Genomic DNA, 19,397 nt, shown 5'->3' with positions numbered 1-19,397 from the left:
CCAGCCCACTTGGAATATTCCACTCTGCTATTTTGTCCCACTTCCTCCACCTTCCTATGTGAGCTCCTTCTGTATTCCCCCTGCTTTTCAATTCCTGTGGTTTCCTCTATCGGAGTCCCTGACAAATCCAACTCCCCAAAATCCTCCCCGCTCTCAGTCAGAGCTCCACCTCTCCCCCCCTACACACATGGAATATTCCAGCCCCACCTCTACTCCCCCCCCCAACTTTGTTTGTGGGCCATTCCTGTCCTCAGATGCTCCCTCTCCTTTCCTTTCATGGAACATCCCTGTCCTTTGCTGCTGCGCATCTTCTACCAAGCAGGAGAGAAAAATGGGGCTGCAATGCAAGCGAGAGACGCGCTGTGCAAGCCAGACGCACCTCCTCCCTCATGTTCACACACCCCTTTTCCCTTGTGGCACGTGGACTATTCCTTCACATCAGGCCTCCCACCCCTTTGATGGACCACTTCTGTCCTCAGCCTCCTCCCCCCCCAACCTTAAAATGGACCATTCCTGTTCTTCAAAATGACTACTATGGCCATATCTATTATCTTTTCGTACCAGGCTGTTTCTGAATGATGGACAGGCACCACCACCCCTCTCCAAAAAAGCGCCCAAATGGTTTGTTCTGCTCCTCTTCACCCTCTTCTCTCTCAAAACCACACAGAGCATTAAGCCTGTCCCACAGGGAAAGAAAGAAGGGAGGAAAGAAGGAAGGGAAGAGGGTTCTCCGGAAGCATTTTTGCCACCCTCGCACCATCGGGGGGCAGGCAAAGAAGGGTGCCCTGCTCACCCAAGCCACCGACTTCCTTTCCCTGTGTCCTAATAGAGCATGGCTCGGTTGCCGTGGAGGAACACCAGCATATCGACGTGCTCTGGCGTCAGGGCCTGCCGCTTGGTGTGCATGGCGTCGCCGGCGCTGCTGAATAGCCAGCCCGCGGGCACCGAGGTGGCAGGCACGCCAAGCAGCTTGCGGGCCGCCCGGGCCAGCAGCGGGTACTGTGTGTGGTGCGTCTTCCACCATTGCAGAGGGTCCTGGCCGAGGGCGGAGGCCTTGCTGGACTGAAAGCTGCTGGCCTCCTGCTCCACCTGCTGATGTGCCGAGCTGGCGCCCGAGGCGGCGCGCATGCTGCACAGGTCCCCCAGCAGGAACTCGATGCCTGCGTCCTGCTTTGGCACCTTGGCCGGCGGTGATGGGGGCAAGGCCATGCCCGGCGGGCCAGAGGCCTGCACTGCCGGTGACTCTGCCAACCGCGACGCTTCCGCCTTGAGCAAGTGGAGAGTTTCCACGCGGTCCGAGTGGCTCAGGAAGTCGAGGCCGCGGAAGCGCGGGTCCAGGGCGCAAGCCAGGTTGAGGGCTTGGTTGACGTCTGGGCTGGAGAAGTGCTGGTTCAGTTCCTTCTGGGCCGCGGCCTTGGCTTCCAGCGCCAAGGCGGAGTCCCACTCGCTGCCCACCAGGTGTTTATAGAGAAGGCTGGTGAGCACAGGCTTGACGAGGGACAGGCTGGAAAAGGGGTCTTTGGTGAATGTCGAGGTAGCAATGGCCATGGGCTTGAGGACCTTGGCCGCGTCCCGAAGGGCAGCCCAGTCCTGGGGGCGCAGCGTCGCCTCCCCGTCGGGGCCGAGCCCCGCCAGAGGGTCGCTGTGCTCCAGCAGGCCTTGCAGGACGGCATAGGCGCTGTGCCACTTGCCCCCGTCCCGCAGGAAGCGGCCGAGGTGCGCTTGCAGGAGGGGCTCCTGGGCCCACAGTTTCTCGCCACGGCCTGCCCCGGCCAGCGCCCAGGACGCCAGGCGCCGCAGCCGCTCGAAGGCACCCTGCGCTGCCGGCTGGCTCAGCACAGCCTCCATGGCGGCTCGCAAGGCCTGCCCAATGCAAGGCAGGGCGGTCCAACCGAGCGCCGCCGCGGCCTGCTGGGTAGTGAGCCCAAGGCCCCCGACGGTGTACAAGGTGCTCTCACGGACCCCCCACTCCTTGGCCGCCTCGCTGAGGGCCTCTGCCAGGCTGTCGGTGCTGGGCTCTTCGGGGATGGGGCGGCTCGAGAGCACCCTCGCCCGGGCTTCGAAGCAGTCGTCCACGTAGTGCACGGTGAGAGTGAGGTAGGTGAGGGTGTTGCTGTGGCGCCAGATGTCCAAGCTGAGCGAGCACTGGGGCAGGGTCCGCACCAGCTCCCAGATTTTCCCTTTCATGTGGGTGTGCATGTCCCTCAGCACCGTGTGGGCCAGGGAGGCGGCATCTGGGGGCTTGTAGTTGGGATCCAGGACTCCCAACATCTGCCCAAACCCTTCTCCTTCCACCACCTCCACGGGCATCAGGTCGAGCACGATGAAGTCGGCCACCGCTCGCGTGGTCCTGCCCGGGGCGGGAGGCCGGGGGGCTCCAAACTCGCTCGCCGTCCCCAGGACGCCTTTGTCCAGAGCGGCCGTCTGGGTCCCAACCAGCTGGTTGTACTCGCAGCGGTGCTTGTAGATGAGGTGCTGGCGTAGGTTGGTGGTGTTGCCACTGTAGCTGAGGCGGACTCCGCACAGCTTGCAGATGATCTTGCTCTTGTCCAGGATGCGGCCGTAGGCGTCCCCCTGGAACCCAAAGAAAGTCCAGTAGCGGCTCTGCGCCCTCCCCAGCCCCACCAGGTTCTGCGTCCCTTCCAGCAGCGGGAAAGGGCTCCCTCCCGGGGGGAGGCCTGGCTTGTGGAGGGGCAGCAGGGGAGTGGCGGCGGCGTCTCCGCACAGGTACTGGGTGCGGGAAGAAGGGGCGTGGGGAGTGGGAGGCAGCGGCGGGGTCTTGAGATGCAGCTCCTGGAAGAGTTTCATCAGCAGCTCCTTCTCGCCAAATTCGTACTTAAAATGCTCGCCTGGAAGGGAGAGATAACAGTGCAAAGGTGAGGGTCCGCTAAATCTACCGAGGTGCAAGGCAACCAACCCTGCAACAGTCCCTCTGCTGTTGTGGGGTGAGCAAATTGTGGCATGGGAGTTCCCTACCACCACTCCCCACATACTATTTAGCAGCACAGTCCTTCATGCCCCCCCCCAACACCCCAGGTTAGGGCCCTGTTAAGTCTGTTCAACCATCTGGCCACGGCTAAAGAGACCTCCATCTCTGCTGCTGGAAAAATAGACCAAACTGGATAGCTCAGTTGGTTACAGCACAGTGCTGATAGCACCAAGGTTGCAGGTTCGATCCCCGTATGGGACAGCTGCATATTCCTGCTTTGCAAGGATGATCCTCAGGGTCCCTTCCAACTCTACAATTCTGTGATTCTATGTGTGGGGGACCTTTGCACCTCCTAGATGTGGATGAACCACAACTGGCATCAGACCCACCAAGCCGTAGTGTCAAGAGGCGGCAATGCTTCTTGGTACCAGTTGTTGGAAACCGCAGGAGAAGAGTGCTCTTGTGCTCAGATCCTGCTTATGGGTTTCCCACAAGCATCCAGTTGGCCACTGTGAGAAAAGGATGCTGCACCAGATGGGCCTTTGGCCTGATCCAGCAGGCTTTTTCTATGTTCTTACGGATCCGAATTCCAAAGTACCTCCTTATTCCCAGTGGCTGGTCAGTAGGGACCCACAAACTTTGAACTGTGACAGCCACTTCACATGTGCAGTTGCCATGACCCTATACTTCTCCTGTTTTTGTACCTGGTGCCATGCTGAGCTTTGGAACTGTTCTGAGCACAGCACAAGGCTTAGGGAGAATGCCTTCCTTGGCTCCAAGCTTGGGAGAACAGGGAGGGCGTTTTCTTTCTTACCCACCCAAGTGCAGGGGGAAAAGGGGGCTGCAAAGGTGAACATGGCAAGTCAATGACCCCTTGCCACTCCATCCCAAAGCTGTGTACACCAGCTCTTCAAACAGTGTGCTAGGCTGGGTCTACATTTAAGCAACATTGTACAGTCGTACCTTGGAAGTTGAACAGAATCTGTTCCGGAAGTCCATTTGACTTCCAAAACGTTTGGAAACCAAAGCGCAGGAAGCTCCAGGAGCCCCGCTGGACATTCGGGTTCCAAAGAACGTTCGCAAACCGGAACATTCACTTCCAGGTTTGCAGCGTTCGAAAGCAAAAACATCTGAGTACCAAGGCGTTCAGGATCCAAGGTACGAATGTACTGTGAATTGCTTTGGTTTGATTCTGTTGCAGGAAAAAACTTAAAAATAAATAACTGTTGCGTTCACATCAACAGAAACTTGGCAATAATGGGAAATGAAGGCTAGTTGTGGGGTAAATATATTCTTCCAGAGAGACCCTTTAATGGGTAATCTGGGAGCCTAGGAATATGACCACAAGCCAAGATGCCACAGTATTCCTTACAGTGGCACCACTCAGGAAAATGAGAAGAGCCCTTAAAGCAGTGAGGCTGGCTTGCCCCATTTTGAATTCAGTGAAGGAATGCACACTGCAATGCAAAGAGGACCCCCAACCCCAACTCCACACAATAGAACTATTAAATCCAGAGCCGAAATTATCTCCTGTTTCTAGGTCATATGCGAGGAATGAAACTCAGGAACTATTTCCTCAATGGGGTAATGTTTTGTGGCTGCTGTTAGCATTGGGGAGGGTCATGGGGTATGTTTAAAAAGAGGATAACCCCGATCATTTGGCTCTTGGGTGCATTTTGTCCCTAACTGGGCTCACGGCACGTTGCTGTGAAGATCCCAGGTTTGATTCCTGACACCTCTAGTTTAAAAATGACCAGGCAGCAGGGAGTGGGAAGGACGTTTGCAGGAGATCCCGGAAAAACCGCCACTGGTCAAGAGTATCCCAATTGTCAGACCTAGTGCTCAGCAGCTTCCTTAGGTGATTACAAGACTGCAGGGAGAAGGGAACACAGGAGGCCTTGCAACATGTCTCACTCCCCCTCTTCTTCTTCTTCTTCTTTTTGCCTACCTAAGCGTAATCCCAGCGTGCGTGCATACTCCTCCCCTATCCACACCAGCAGCTCTGTGTCGGCAGGTATGGTCTGGCAGACCCGGTAGTAGATATAGCCCCGGTACTGGAAAACAGTCAGGTTCTGCTCCTCCTCGGTGGAGGCGCACGCCACATATCTGCAGGGAGGAAGCGGGGATGAGTCACACTGTGGTTTTTTTTGGGGGGGCATGCGTCATGCTTTACTCGCTGGTGGATGCACCGAGCGGTAGCCGCAGCAGTACGACTCCAGGGTAAAGCCAGCCCACAGTCTGCAAGGAGGCTGGAAGCACTCCCCTATGACTAAACAAGCATTCACCACGGGGATCACTCCAGCATCCTTTGGGGGCTGAAAAGCTGCCAAACCTAATTCATCACGGGGTGTGTGTCTGTGTAGCTCCATGGATATAATGTACGCAACTAAGCTGGGATGGGTGTATATTCCCTTCCTTCCTTCCGCTGGGCCTCTCTCCCAAGGGGCTCACCTCATCCAGTTGGATCTAGAATCATCCGACGCGTCGACAAAGAAGTAGGAGCCGTTGTCCTGCACCTGAAGGAGGGATGGAAAGATCAGGGAAGGAGAAGAAGAATGAAACGAAAGCTCCACTCTCACCCAACCCATACCTTAAGGCTCCTCTGTATGTATAGTGGTACCTCGGGTTAAGTACTTAATTCGTTCTGGAGGTCCGTTCTTAACCTGAAACTGTTCTTAACCTGAAGCACCACTTTAGCTAATGGGGCCTCCTGCTGCTGCCACGCCCAATTTCTGTACTTATCCTGAAGCAAAGTTCTTAACCTGAAGCACTATTTCTGGGTTAGCGGAGTCTGTAACCTGAAGTGTATGTAACCCGAGGTACCACTGTATTTACAGAGCATCCATCCTAGATTTGCTTGCGCAAAACTTGTGCAAAGGTTAGATATTATATCCTGTCTTAATTGATCACCCATTCTGATCTGCTTATGGGGAGGTTACATGACAGTGAGCGGTCATCCTGAATTCCCAACAGGCTCTTTATATCTCCCCCCACCCGCACTTTAATCATTCATTCATTCCACACCTCCCGGTGCATTTTCCTGGTACTTTCCCAACCACAAAAAAGTCTTATTTCTTTTCCCCTAAAGTGGATTTGTTGCACTAGGGTGATATCGGGTGCTTTTACTGCACTCCAAATGTGCAAATCTGAATTTCCCAGTAGGAATGTGAAACCCTCCTGCAAAATAGTTCTCGATGCACCCTTAAGAATTTGCCTGATATCGCAGGCACCCCAGCCCCAAGGGACAGGGCTGGGCTTCCAAGTGGATGGCTTAAAAGTGTGCCACGATCTGGGCCCAGGTGTGTGTGTCACTCTCACTGTACACTAACCCATCACTTTCAGCAGCCTAAGGTGGATTTCAGGTCTGCAAGCCAGAGCCAAGCCAGAAAGCATTTCGAAAGGGAATAGAGCGCCATCTACAGTGGATCTAAAAAGCGTCAAATGCCTTAAAGTAGGTGTGAGCAAGTTTTCAGATTTTAAAAAAAATATTATTATCTAGACTACCCCCAGGGCCTACTAACTGAAGCCGGGTACAAAATAGTGACCCAGAGATCTCAATCCAGAAAAGCTCAGGAAAATGAGCCAATTGCTCCCTTCAGCCCATAAAGTCAAACACAGAGATAATTTACAGGTAGATAATACAAATCAATATCTACTCCAGTCAATTTTGTGTGTGTGTAGGGCCAACAGCCTTTTTGAAACTGCCTTTGTTGATCAACTGGGAGCCAGAAACCCAAGCAGATCAACTGCAAGTCACCCAAGGACTTATCAGTTACAGTGGAATCTTGGTTCTCAAACTTAATCCATTCTGAGAGTCTGTTCGATTCACCAAACTGTTCGAAAACCAAGGCGCGGCTTTCGACTGGCTGCAGGAGCTTCCTGCACTCAATTGGAAGCTACGGAGGATGTTCGGCTTCCGAAAAACATTCACAAACTGGAATACTTACTTCCGGGTTTGCAGCATTCGGAAGCTGATTTGTTCGGGAGCCAAGGCGTTTGGGAACCAAGGTACCACTGTATTCCCAACCAACCTTCTGTCCATCCTTCCACATGGACCAGTTTGCTGAGCAGGTTTGGATTCCGGTTTCCTGCCCTCCTTTAGGGGTGCAGGGAGACTGTGTATCCTGATCACCCAAAACCCACCTGGAAAAATATTCCACTTGAGCCTTTCCATGTACCGAACAGCAGCAAAGCTGCCATTTTGCAAATGTTGGCTCAGGTGAACATGAAAAGAGCATGCTGGATCACACCAGAGGCCTGTTTAGTCCATCACTGTGTTCCTACAGTGGCCAACCAGATGTCTCTTGATAGGGCAACAATAACCCTCTTCTTGCTGTTACTGCCTAGTGACTGATACTCAGAGGTCTCTGATACTGAAGGCAGTTTGTGACAAATAACCTTTTCCCCACATCTGCATTTTATTTTATTTTTAAAAACGAGAGCTTTATCTTCTTCCTCTCTCTTGGGATTGCACCTGAAGAAGCAAAGGAAGGATTAATTGCACGCAAGTGGCTGTTGCAATGCGGTGAGTGTTGTGCTTAGATTGGAGAGTCCAGAGTTCAAATCCTCACTCAGCCAGGAACCTTTTGGGTGGCTAGGGCATGCTGCAATTTTTCCCAGCCTTACCTAGCTCTCAATCTCCTGGGATTGCTGAGATGTCAAAACTGAGGGAAAGGGCAACACAGAGGGAAGATGAAATAGCTCATTGCTAGAGCATGCATGCACTTTGCTTTCGGAAGATCCGAGGTCCAATGACTGATATTACCTGGCCAGGCTGGGAAAGACCTCTCTGCCTATCAAGAGTAGACAATACTGAGTGAGATGGACAGAGAGTCTGGTGCAAGTTCTGTGGCCTTGGTCAGGTTCTATCAGCCTGGATAGCTCAGTTGGTTAAGAGCGTGGTGCTGATAACACCAAGGCTGCAGGTTCGATCCCCGTATGGGGACACCTGCATATTCCTGCAATGCAGGGTGTTGGGCTATATGATCCTTGAGGTCTCTTCCAACTTTACAATTCTGTGGTTTAAAAATAATGTTAAAAATGTAGCAGAAAAACCATATTTAAAAACAGAAACAACTCTCTCGACCACCTCATCAGTGTGGACAGAAGAGAATTGACTGCCATTGAATAAGGACTTGTGCTAGTCTTGGGGTAAAGGTGCTTGGGTTTGAGGATCATCCGAACTAAACCTTTTATGGCACGTGCGGAAAGATCCACAGCCCACAACCAGCCTTTATAAGGATTAGAGCAGGTCTGGGGAAGCTGCGGCCTTCTGGATATTTGTTAAGACTCCAATTCCCATGAGTAGGCTTGCCATATGTCCTGGAATTCCCTGACATGTCCTCTTTCGGGGAGCCTACATGCCCATCTGCGGGGGAATTTTACATTTTAAAGCAAATGTCCTGGATTTGGGGTTTAATTTGTGTGTGTGTGTGTGTGTGTGCGCGCACACACACGGGTGGCTCTGGTTCAGGCTCTGGTGTGGCAGCAGTAGTGGGGTATTGGGCGACTGCCCTAAAAAATCTCAACATTTTGTGTTCAGTTTTTTTACCTCTTGAAATATGGCAACCCTACCATCAGCCTCATACCACTTTAAGCAGCCATGGCTTCCCCCACTGAATTCTGGGAGCTGTAGTTTGCAAAGGGGGCCATGCGTTGCTAAGAGACCCCTATCACAGAACTACAAGTCGCAGAGTAGTTTAACAATCAATCCCTTTCCCCAGGGAGCTTTTATTCAGCTGCCTTCCTCCCATGCCATTATCCTTCATAATCATTAACAATAGCTTAATCTGGATTTGCAGACCTATCTATTTCAAGTTTCCTTTGACTAATGAGGTTTTATTGGATATGCTGCTGATTTTCTGCTTCGTTGTTGCCGTCTGTGATTAATTTAACGCTGGCAGTTTTGCGTTTTCCAAATGTTCTTGCTTCCCTTCGAATTTTCGTAATTTATAAAGTTTTAGGAAAATTCGCTTTCTGCAGTTTATATTGTTGTCCAACTCCTGAAGAGAGAGCACTTTGGTCAGAAATATGGCCTAAATGATGAACATAAGCAAATTAAATGGAAATCGCAGCAGGAGATCCAATTGTGGAGATTTTTTTTTGTATTGCCACAGTTTTGAATGAGCAAAAGATCTTCAGCACAGCTAGGAAAGATTTCCCCTGGAGCCAAAACTAGACTTGAATGCCTTTGCATTTAACTTGTAATAAATAAAGATATGCATAGGTATTAGTTGGGGTGGTGATAAATCTATAGCATCAAAGCAAGCACAGAGAGGGAGTTTAACCATCTCCTTCCCTGCTGCCATTCTGAGAAAATCCCTTCCCTGAAGCCAGTATTTACATTGGAGGGAAATTCCCCATTGACATAAATGAGAGATTTGCCTCCTTTAAAGATTTTTTTCCTCAGGACTGCCACAGGAGAGGAAAGTGTTAATTTCCCTCCTCCAAATCTCTCCCCCACCCCAACTTATGCAAAATTTGAAACAAACTGGCATCTTTAATTCAAAGATACAGTGGTACCTCAGGTTACATACGCTTCAGGTTACATATGCTTCAGGTTACAGACTCCTCTAACCCAGAAATAGTGCTTCAGGTTAAGAACTTTGCTTCAGGATGAGAACAGAAATCGTGCTCTGGCGGCGCGGAGGCCCCATTAGCTAAAGTGTTGCTTCATGTTAAGAACAGTTTCAGGTTAAGAACGGACCTCTGGAACGAATTAAGTACTTAACCTGAGGTACCACTGTACATACATTGCTGCATGTAGCTTGGTCAGAGCTTTGAACAGCTACTACAAGTCAAAGTTAGCATAAAAGCACAGGGGACTACAAACTGAAAGCTGGCACCTCAATCTAAGGCTGATCTCTGCATATTTACAGCTCGATCCTCTGCAGAATCGGGTGCTCAAATAACCACAGATGCCTTTGAAGGATGACATCATTGTGCCCACAAATACAGCCACCATTTAGTCAAGGGCATTTCTCTTGTTGTTGTTTTGTTTCATAATGCTATAATTTGTGGCAAACTGATGGCATCTGTGGAAAAAGGGAGGAAGCCTCAGGGTACACAGAGGTACATTTTTGGAGCCCCACATTGTGTCAAAACATAAATCTTTCTTCAGGGACCTTTTGGGGCACAAACAACTCAACCCTTGGTGGCCAAAGGAAATTGGTTTGGGATTTTGTCACATTTTTATCCCACTCTACTTGAGGAGCTGAGGGTGATATTACCCCTGCTGCCACTCCCTTTATCGTCACAACACAGTAGGTTGGGCTGAGAGACGGCAACTGGCCCAAGTCAGCTTGGTGGCCAAGTTGGAAATTTAAGCCGGAGTCTCCCTGAGTCTGACAACCAGGAATGGGGAACTGGTGGCCCTACAGATGTTCTTGAGACTCCAGTTCTGGTCAGTATGGCCAATAGTGGGGGATGATGGGGAGTTGTGGCCCTCCAAATGGGGGTACAGGCTCTAACTGCTGCACAACTAGATTCTCTACTAGATTTGGAGTGGACCACAAAGGCCATTATAGTGATCAAGTACAGAGCCTAGGACTTGCCGATCAGAAGGTCGGCGGTTTGAATCCCCGCGACGGGGTGAGCTCCCGTTGCTCAGTCCCTGCTCCTGCCAACCTAGCAGTTCGAAAGCACGTCTGGCGGGAAGGTAAACGGCATTTCCGTGCGCTGCTCTGGTTCGCTAGAAGCGGCTTAGTCATGCTGGCCACATGACCCGGAAGCTATACGCTGGCTCTCTCGGCCAATAAAGCAAGATGAGCGCCGCAACACCAGAGTTGGCCACGACTGGACCTAATGGTCACCCCAGGGGTCCCTTTACCTTTACCTTTACAATTGTACCTTGGATTCCGAACGCCTTACGAGCCGAACATTTTGGCTCCTAAACGCCCCAAACCTGGAAGTGAATGTTCCGGTTTGTGAACATTCTTTGGAACCCGAAAGTCCAATGCTCCTGCAGCCAATTGGAAGCCGTACCTTGGTTTCCAAACATTTTGGAAGCTGAATGGATTCTGTTCGACTTCTGAGGTATGACTGTAGTCACCTATGGTATTGCATGGCTAAGACACGGCATGGTGTGAAAAGCAAAACTTTCTGAGAAACTCAGCTTTACTTTTTTAGCAAGTCTGTGGTCCTCATGGTTGTGGGATAAAATTTAAAAAGGTGACCGTCATTATCAGATATGCAGATAAAAAACCAGAAATAAGCCACTGCATGGGCAGGGCAGGGGAGAAGTTGCCTCCCCCCAAATCAAGTAAGTAAATAAAAATGCTTAACTAACTGACCACTTGTGTTGCAGATAGCTCGGTTCTGTCTCTGCCTCTGCCAACCTAAAGCCTGCCCTCCTAACATAAATCCTGGCTAGGCCCAGGTAAGCCAGGACATGATAGCTTCCTGTTGTCCTTTACCCATCACAGTATTTTCATGGCCTCCTGCCAGGGCCAGTAGCTGGGTTGAGGGAGCCTTGGCAAAGTGCCATTTTGTGCACCTTGACACGAAGGACCCTCCCACAAATCCTAATGCCCCCACCCCACCCAGTACTGCCTGCTTACTGGTGGTAGTGGGAGCCAGCAGCAAAAAAGCCATCTGCCATTTTCAGTTTCCTAAATGCCTCTACACAGTAGAAAGGTAAAATGGTGGGTGGCTGGAAGCCACACACTGCAAGGAATAATCAAACCGGGGGGAAAGATGGTTGGGCCTAACTGGAATAGGCCTGAGCACCCATCAGCCCTTGCAAATGCCAAAGGATGCTTGGTAATAAATAAATAATAATAATAATAATAATAATAATAATAATAATAATAATAATAATAATTTATACCCCGCCCATCTGGCTGGGTTTCCCCAGCCACTCTGGGCAGCTTCCAACCAAATATTTAAAAAAAACAGTGTCAGACGTTAAAAACTTCCCTAAACAGGGCTGCCTTCAGTTGTCTTTTAAAAGTAAAACAGTTGTTTATTGCCTTGACATCTGCTGGGAGGGCGTTCCACAGGGCGGGCGCCACTACCAAGAAGGCCCTCTGCCTGGTTCCCTGTAACCTCACGTCTTGCAGCGAGGGAAGCGCCAGAAGGCCCTCGGTGCTGGACCTCAGTGTCCAGGCTGGATGATGGGGGTGGAGACACTCCTTCAGGCATACAGGACTGTGGCCGTTTAGGGCTTTAACACAAACGCCCCTCCTTTCTTTCTTACCCGCCTCACATATTTATAGAAGCCCCAATTTCTCCAACACCCCCAAATCTCAAAAATGGAATAAAGAGGCGCACACATTATTAGACACGTTAAAGAATGTATGGCCCCATCTCTGCACTTAAATTGAAGGCAGTGTTATACCACTTCAAACAACCATGGCTTCTCGCAAAGAATCCTGGGAATGGTAGTTTGTTAAGGGTGCTGTTTGGAGAGCCCTCTTCCCCTCACAAAACTACAGCTCCCAGAGTTCACTGGAAAGGGGGACTGGTTGTTAAACCACTCTGGGAATTGTATCTCCGTAAGGGGAATAGGGATTTCCTAACAACTTTTCTCAGCACTCTTAACAAACGGCAGGGTTCTCTGTGGGAAGTCACAACTGTTTAAAGCGGTATGATACTGCTTTAAACGCACAGTGCAGACAGGGCCTGAAATAAACATTTCTGCATTTAATTTGCTTGGACGCGGAAGCTGGCTAACGCACACTGTAACACAATTATTTACACTGGAATTGTAAGGAATTTCTTTGTCAGCGCTCCCTCTAAAAGCTGAAAAACACGGGTCCTCTTAACTACTTATTGTTTGCAAAATAATGCAGATGCTAAACCCACGTGAAGAAGGCAAACACATGCCCATATGAGTCTAGTGTTTCGTGTGCACAACTTTGCAAAGATGTATTTCACTCTAGAGATGAATGAACTGGGCTTTAGAACAAACAGCCAAATAACTTCCAGGGACACAAATACTCTTATTTGGCCCGCTGCATTTCAGGGGGTGGGGGGAGCTGTCTTGGGGGGGGGATAGAGAACAGTGCTAAGTTTTATGGTGGCCCAGAGTAAAATTTTCCTCAAAAGGCATTGTGAAAAAGAAACAATATTTTGCACACCCTGAAGTTTCCTTTCTTTTTGGATTGGTGCACTCTCCCCTTTTCTGTTCTGAATTGGGCCTTTGACACAATGAAACACACATACAGTGGTACCTCAGGTTACATACGCTTCAGGTTACAGACTCCGCTAACCCAGAAATAGTGCTTCATGTTAAGAACTTTGCTTCAGGATGAGAACAGAAATCGTGTTCTGGCGGCGCGGCGGCAGCAGGAGGCCCCATTAGCTAAAGTGGTGTTCAGGTTAAGAACAGTTTCAGGTTAAGTACAGACCTCTGGAACGAATTAAGTACTTAACCTGAGGTACCACTGTATATATCTTCCCACAGCAGCCAGGCATTTTGAAACAAAACATAACAAAATGCCCATACCCTATATTTTCAGTTTTCAGGCTTTATGTTTATGTAATCCACCACATACCGCAACGTTAAGAGTTATTTAATAACAAATGTAGCTGCGACACATCACTGTTATATTTGCAAGCTTGCTTGTGATGCCACAAGGGATAGAAACTTTTCAAAGAAATAAAACCTGGCAGTGCCTGTATGACTACACAAGCCATCCTGCATTTCTTACTTGGCTGAAGATAAGGCTTTTATTTTCTGGCACCACAGCTCGATTTCCCCCCCCCTCTGGATCTCATCCTGTTCCAGTTAGTGCACCGTTACCCTTTGTCGCAAAACAAACCTTGCCAAAAATATCCCAGATTTGCAAAAAGGAAGGGGAAAAAATATGCTCTCACACTGCAAATACAGTGGTACCTCTGGTTACGTACTTAATTTGTTCCGGAGGTCTGTTCTTAACCTGAAACTATTCTTAACCTGAAGCACCACTTTAGTTAATGGGGCCTCCTGCTGCCGCCGTGCGATTTCTGTTCTCATCCTGAAGCAAAGTTCTTAACCCAAGGTACAGTGGTACCTCTGGTTATGTACTTAATTCCTTCCAGAGGTCCGTTCTTAACCTGAAACTGTTCTTAACCTGAAGCACCTCTTTAGCTAATGGAGCCTCCCGCTGCCGCCGGAGCACGATTTCTGTTGTCATCCTGAAAGGTAGTTCTTAAGCTGAATCACTATTTCTGGGTTAGCGGAGTCTGTAACCTGAAGCATATGTAACCCGAGGTACCACTGTACACGTCAGTGATGGCAATTTCCTTAGGATTGACTTTGAAGAAGAACTGGGAAGAAGTTTCTGGTAGGGAGATTTTCCTATTACTCAGCTGAAGCAGGCAACCCTCTTCGCCAGTTTCCCCTAGTTGGGTTGGATCCTGATAAAGCTAGGCATGCTCTGGTCCCATGGAAATCGACAGGACAAGTTAGTGATTGATTTGAGACCCAAGCAGGGGCGGGGAACCTCAGGTCTGAGGGTCCCAATGTGGCCCTCTAGGCTCATCCTGCCTGCCAGGCCACATCTCTCCCTTACCAGCCCTGTTCCACCCTGCTCCCCCAGGGCTTTTGCCGGAACGGAATGAGTCTTTGAAGACGCCTCTTGCCCAGATGGAGATATGTGAACATGGAATTCTCTGAACTGTGCACGGCTTGAACGTAGCTCGTTGTACAAATGGTGACATCTCTTTCTCTGCCACCACTAGAATGCGGCCCTTGGGAGGATGCTCACGAAGGAAATGTGGCCCTCTGCTTTTCTTTTAAATTGTGGGTTTTTATTTTAAATATACCGATCGCAACAAATATTATACAAATATTGATGCCTGTTTCCATATCCAGTGTTTATATTTTGGGGAGAATTCCTCTGCTAATCTTATTATTGGGTTTTATAAACAAGAATAATGTTATACAAATAAGTATGCAGTGGTACCTCGGGTTAAGAACTTAATTCGTTCCGGAGGTCTGTTCTTAACCAGAAACTGTTCTTAACCTGAAGCACCATTTTAGCTAATGGGGCCTCCCGCTGCCGCCGTGCGATTTCTGTTCTCATCCTGAAGCAAAGTTCTTAACCAGAGGTACTATTTCTGGATTAGCGGAGTCTGTAACCTGAAGCGTCTGTAACCCGAGGTACCACTGTACCAAGTTTTCTCATGTCATTTGTGTATCACAAAAATAGCATAATAAATGCGGAGTAATATCGACAACATATGGTTCATTATTAGTGGTCGATTTATAAGTTCTTGGTTCCTGAATTGGTTTAAACAATTAGGAAGGCAAGAGGGGGGAAGAGGGGGGAGGTGGCCCTCTGCTTGAAGAAAGGTCCCCTATTCCTGAACTAAAGCATAGCTAACTTAGTTTGGATCCAATTTGAAGTGCTGCGTTGTTAATGCATAGAAAGCTTTCGTATTTCCTTACTGTGTTTAACCTCAAAGAATAATTCTATGGTACATAAGTGAAATTCTGTTAGCAAACAAGGCAGCATGGAGGAGACGAGTGTGCTTTGCCCTAGGAGAGATCCGCCCGGTGTGTTATTGTGCCTGGTGGAGCTGGGAGGCCAGGCTACACGTTTTAAGTTGGGGGAAACGATGGGAGAATTGTGTGTCTTACCGCCCAGGAATACCGGGTGCAGTCGCCATGTTCCCGTACCACTTCCCCTTCGTAGGGGCCAAAGATGCAGCCACGAGGCAGGGCTGGGAGGGCGCTCCAGACTCCGAGGCCCCCCTGGGAACGCTCCTTGACTAGAAGTCCCTCCGGCAAGGAGAGTAGGGCTCGTGACTGAGCCCTTTCTGGAACAGGTCTGTCAGCCACAAAGGTAGGGGGTCCATGCTGCGGGCAGGAGTCCCGGAAGTAAAGGCGGCAGTCTTCACAGACTGTGGGAGGAAAGAGAAATGGAAGCAGATCTGGCTTCACCAACAGATCGCAGGCTGACCTTCGGTATGTCAACAGGTTCTGCTACTCACAATTCTTTTATTTTTCCGAACACATTTTATTAATTTTACAAATAAACACACATCAATAAAATCATACTGTATGTAGAGATTCTCCGAATCTCACAACTTCCCCGCATGCCACCCATGGAGTTTTATCTTAAACGTCTACAACTGCATACTCCAATTTTTATATCAGACCGTATGTTTTTTACACTACAAGTGAGTCAGAATCCTGCTTTTGTTTCCATCTGCTTACAGTGGTCTCCTAGATAACTTATAATTTTCCCCCATTATTTTATAAATTTTTCATCCTCTTGGTTTCTGAGTTTTCCAGGAAAGGTTATGGAAATCAGATTTGAAATTTATGGTGTGTTCCACATTGAAAGAAAATTATATGAAAATGATGTACTGGTGGTATTTGACTCCTACAAAGTTAGCAAAAATGTACAAGACAAGTTCAAATACGTGCTGTAAATGTAAAGAAAAAGAAGGTATCTTTTATCATGTGTGGTAGACTTGTAAGGTAAGAAAAGCTTTTTGGGAGATGATATATAATGAAATGAAAAAAATGTTTAAAATAACTTTTGTTAAAAAAACAGAAGTTTTTTTAATTAGGAATTACAGGTACCGACATTCCTAAGGAGCAGAAAAGACCTTTTATGTATAGAATAACATAATGTTATTGGCCCAGAGTTGGAAGTCCTTACCAGAGAAGAATGGCAAACCAAGTTGATGGATTATGCTGAGATGGCAAAGCTGACTGAAAAACTCTCAATTGTTTTTAAACTACAGTTGGGGAAAACTGCCTGTCTAGAGTTGTGCTAGACTTTCTGCAGGGATTTAGAGCATGAGAGATGAGAAATTTGGTTTGGTCCTAAAGGACCGTCAAAATTTGTCAACCACTGACACAGGCAGGTCAATGGAGATTCCTAGCCTGCACTGCTTGTGTCACTTGCTGTCACCTAAGCATCATCCTTCAGTAGACAGCTAGGTTAGTTTAAAAAGAGTGTATGCGAGAACAATCTCTTTGAGCATTTGGCAATCAAATACCGTATATCTTATATCACAGATTGGAAATGAAGCAAAGGCAGGCTGCGAAAGTGCCACTCAACTGATCACCTGTGGCGAGTAAGAAATATCTGAAGGTGGCCAGTCAGGGAAGCTTCAGAGAATTTGGTGGTTCTTCCTCTCCCTCCCGGGGTAAGACGACAAATGGCTTAACACAGCCACTTACAATAATAATTTATTATTTGTGACTAAGTGGGCTAGGAGCTCCTTTACAAAAGAGAAAAGGGATCATACATGTTTGGGATGGGGCAGAAACAAAGGTTTTACTTTTACTTACAGAGCAGCTCATCCTCAAAATTGGTGCAGGCATCCTCAGCTACTTGCATGGTGTGGTACAATCGTGAAGCCTACAATGTTAACAGGGAGGAAGTGTTTAGAGTTGGTACTTCTCACACCCGAAATCCATGTCACCTTAAATCCTTTCCCAAAGAGCAGGGAAGGGGAATCAGTAGCCTTCCAAATGCTGCTGGAATCCAACTCCTATGAGCCTCAGCCAGCACGACCGATGGTCCCACAACATCTAGCGCTGCCACAGGTTCCCCATTCCCATCTCAGAGCAACACTGACCCCCCACATCAACTTCTGCCCAAACCACACCAATGGCCACCTTCTTCACACAAACAAGAACTTCCAGCAGACCCCTCCCCAACCCTGGATCTAACCTAGAACATTGGCCATGCTGATATCATACTCCAACACCTCCTTTCTTCAGAAGGAGCCCATCACCTTCCCTGTGGATCACTGTCACCTTCCCCTCACTAGCCCCCCACAAATAGCTCCGTCAGTAAAGCATGAGATTCTTAGTCTCAGGGCTGTGGGTTCGAGCCTCACGTTGGGCTCCAAATTCCTGCCTCGCAGGGGGTTGGACTGGATGACCCTCGTGGCCCCATGCAGTTTTACAACTAGATGGGGCTTCTGTGATCCCAATACTGGCTGCCTCCCCTACCCCGTTCAGAACCACGCTGGAGAACAGCTCCAATCAAACAACGAGGCGATCACTTTGGATGGGCTCAGCCCCAAATCCAGCTCCCCACCGCCCCTAAACCTGACGTCGACCCCCCACCCAGGCTCCCCTATAGTGCTTCTCCGCCTTATCTCCCCCCCCCAGCCCGTCTGCACGCAGAGTCCCCCCCGGACACCCGTCCACCTGCCACACCAAGCCCCGCTCTTGCAAATCAATGCTCGTCCCCTCGCAAGTCACTGCAACAGCAGCAACAGCAGCTCCCCTCTCACCTGCACGCCCCCAACCCTTATCGCATAAATAAAAGGACCCCCCACTTATTCTCAGCCTGCCCCACCTCCCTCCTCAAAGGAAGGAACCCCGAGAAGCCGGCCAAGTCTCGCCCTGCCTGGGCGGAGCTGGATCGATGCCGCTGCGGCAGCTCCTCCAGGCGGGCGCCCTCGTGGGAGGGAGGGTCGAGGAGCGCGCGGGCGGAGCGGGGAGGCGGCCCTTCGCCCTCCTTCCTTCCCGCCCTCTCTCCTCCCTCCCGCTTCCGGTTCTGCAAACTTGCCCGCAGCGCGACACCGGCCGCCGCTCGCAGCCTCATCTGAGCTCCCCCGCCCCTCTCTCCCCTCGCTTTTTTCCTTATGGAACGCTCGGCCTCGCCAATCCCTTCCCACCGGCTGGGCGGTCCGCGGCCAATGAGAGCGCGGCCCAGAGTTCCGCCGCCGCAGCCTATGAAGCGCCTTCCATCGGCGCGGAAGGCAAGAAGAGGCGGGCTTTCCCCCCCCCCTCCGCCGAGTTGGCGGCCAATGAGAAGAGGGGCACGAGGAGCGGGAGGGGTGGGGAATGAGAGACGCTCCTCCCTTTCTAGGGGCGGGCGCCTGGGGAACCCGTTGAGAACCAATAGGAGAGGAAGGAGGGGTGGGGGTGGGGGGAGGAACCACAAAAAAGAGCCGCGCTTCAGAGGATGGGATTCCGTTAAATTGGGGGAGGCGGGTTCAGAGCTCTCCCGGCCAATGGGGTTGGTCATAGTGAATAAAGCGGCCAATGGTGTTCCTCGAGTGAAGGTTCTCGGTTGGCAGTTCAGTTAGCTTTGAAATGGGTTATGAGGGGTGAGGGAGAAAGGTTGGGACGACGAGTATCAGCGTTTTAAATTTAACATTTTAAGTGATTATTTTATTTTATTTTATTGTAAACTGCTTTGAGGTTTCACTCTCCCTACAAGCAAGTGGTGTGTATATATCTGTATATATATATATTATGAAATGAATTAATGAATATTTTATTTTTTATATAAAACTCCCTCTCCATTCTAGTGCCCATGCATTATTCAAGGCGGCTTACAGCAATTAAAATAATCACACTGAAGTAAAATTATATTAATACAGGCAACAACCTCATAATAAAAATATGTATAATATTTATACATACATAATAAAAATATGTAAAATATGCACAGGAAAAATGCATTGAATAATAAAATGCATTTAATAATAATACTGTAATATATAATTTAATAATAATGAATTTTTTACTTGCTCTTCACCCTAATGTCTCAGGGCAGGCTGC

The 19,397-nt window shown here is 49.2% G+C and overlaps 1 protein-coding gene across 2 annotated transcripts; it reads right to left on the bottom strand.

Annotated features, from left to right (window-relative positions):
- Nucleotides 1-293: 293 nt before the first annotated feature.
- Nucleotides 294-18,447, bottom strand: LOC128400516 (E3 SUMO-protein ligase ZBED1-like). 2 transcript variants are annotated; one of them, XM_053362759.1, is made up of 6 exons: nt 18,184-18,447; nt 17,163-17,232; nt 15,495-15,757; nt 5,381-5,445; nt 4,878-5,035; nt 294-2,849 (listed from the first exon to the last, which is right to left on the bottom strand). In XM_053362759.1, the coding sequence occupies exons 1-6, from the start codon at nt 18,430-18,432 to the stop codon at nt 823-825; spliced, it is 2,832 nt and encodes a 943-aa protein (XP_053218734.1). In that variant the 5' UTR covers nt 18,433-18,447; the 3' UTR covers nt 294-822. The 2 variants fall into 2 exon arrangements, with proteins under 2 accessions (XP_053218734.1, XP_053218735.1); XM_053362760.1 differs by having other exon boundaries at nt 18,235-18,447.
- Nucleotides 18,448-19,397: the final 950 nt, after the last annotated feature.

The sequence above is a fragment of the Podarcis raffonei genome, chromosome 13 (assembly GCF_027172205.1).
Source record: "Podarcis raffonei isolate rPodRaf1 chromosome 13, rPodRaf1.pri, whole genome shotgun sequence".
In the NCBI taxonomy this organism is placed as follows: Eukaryota; Metazoa; Chordata; class Lepidosauria; order Squamata; family Lacertidae; genus Podarcis; species Podarcis raffonei.
Note: the sequence above shows the minus strand (reverse complement) of the source record. Positions and strands in the feature narration are given on the sequence as shown.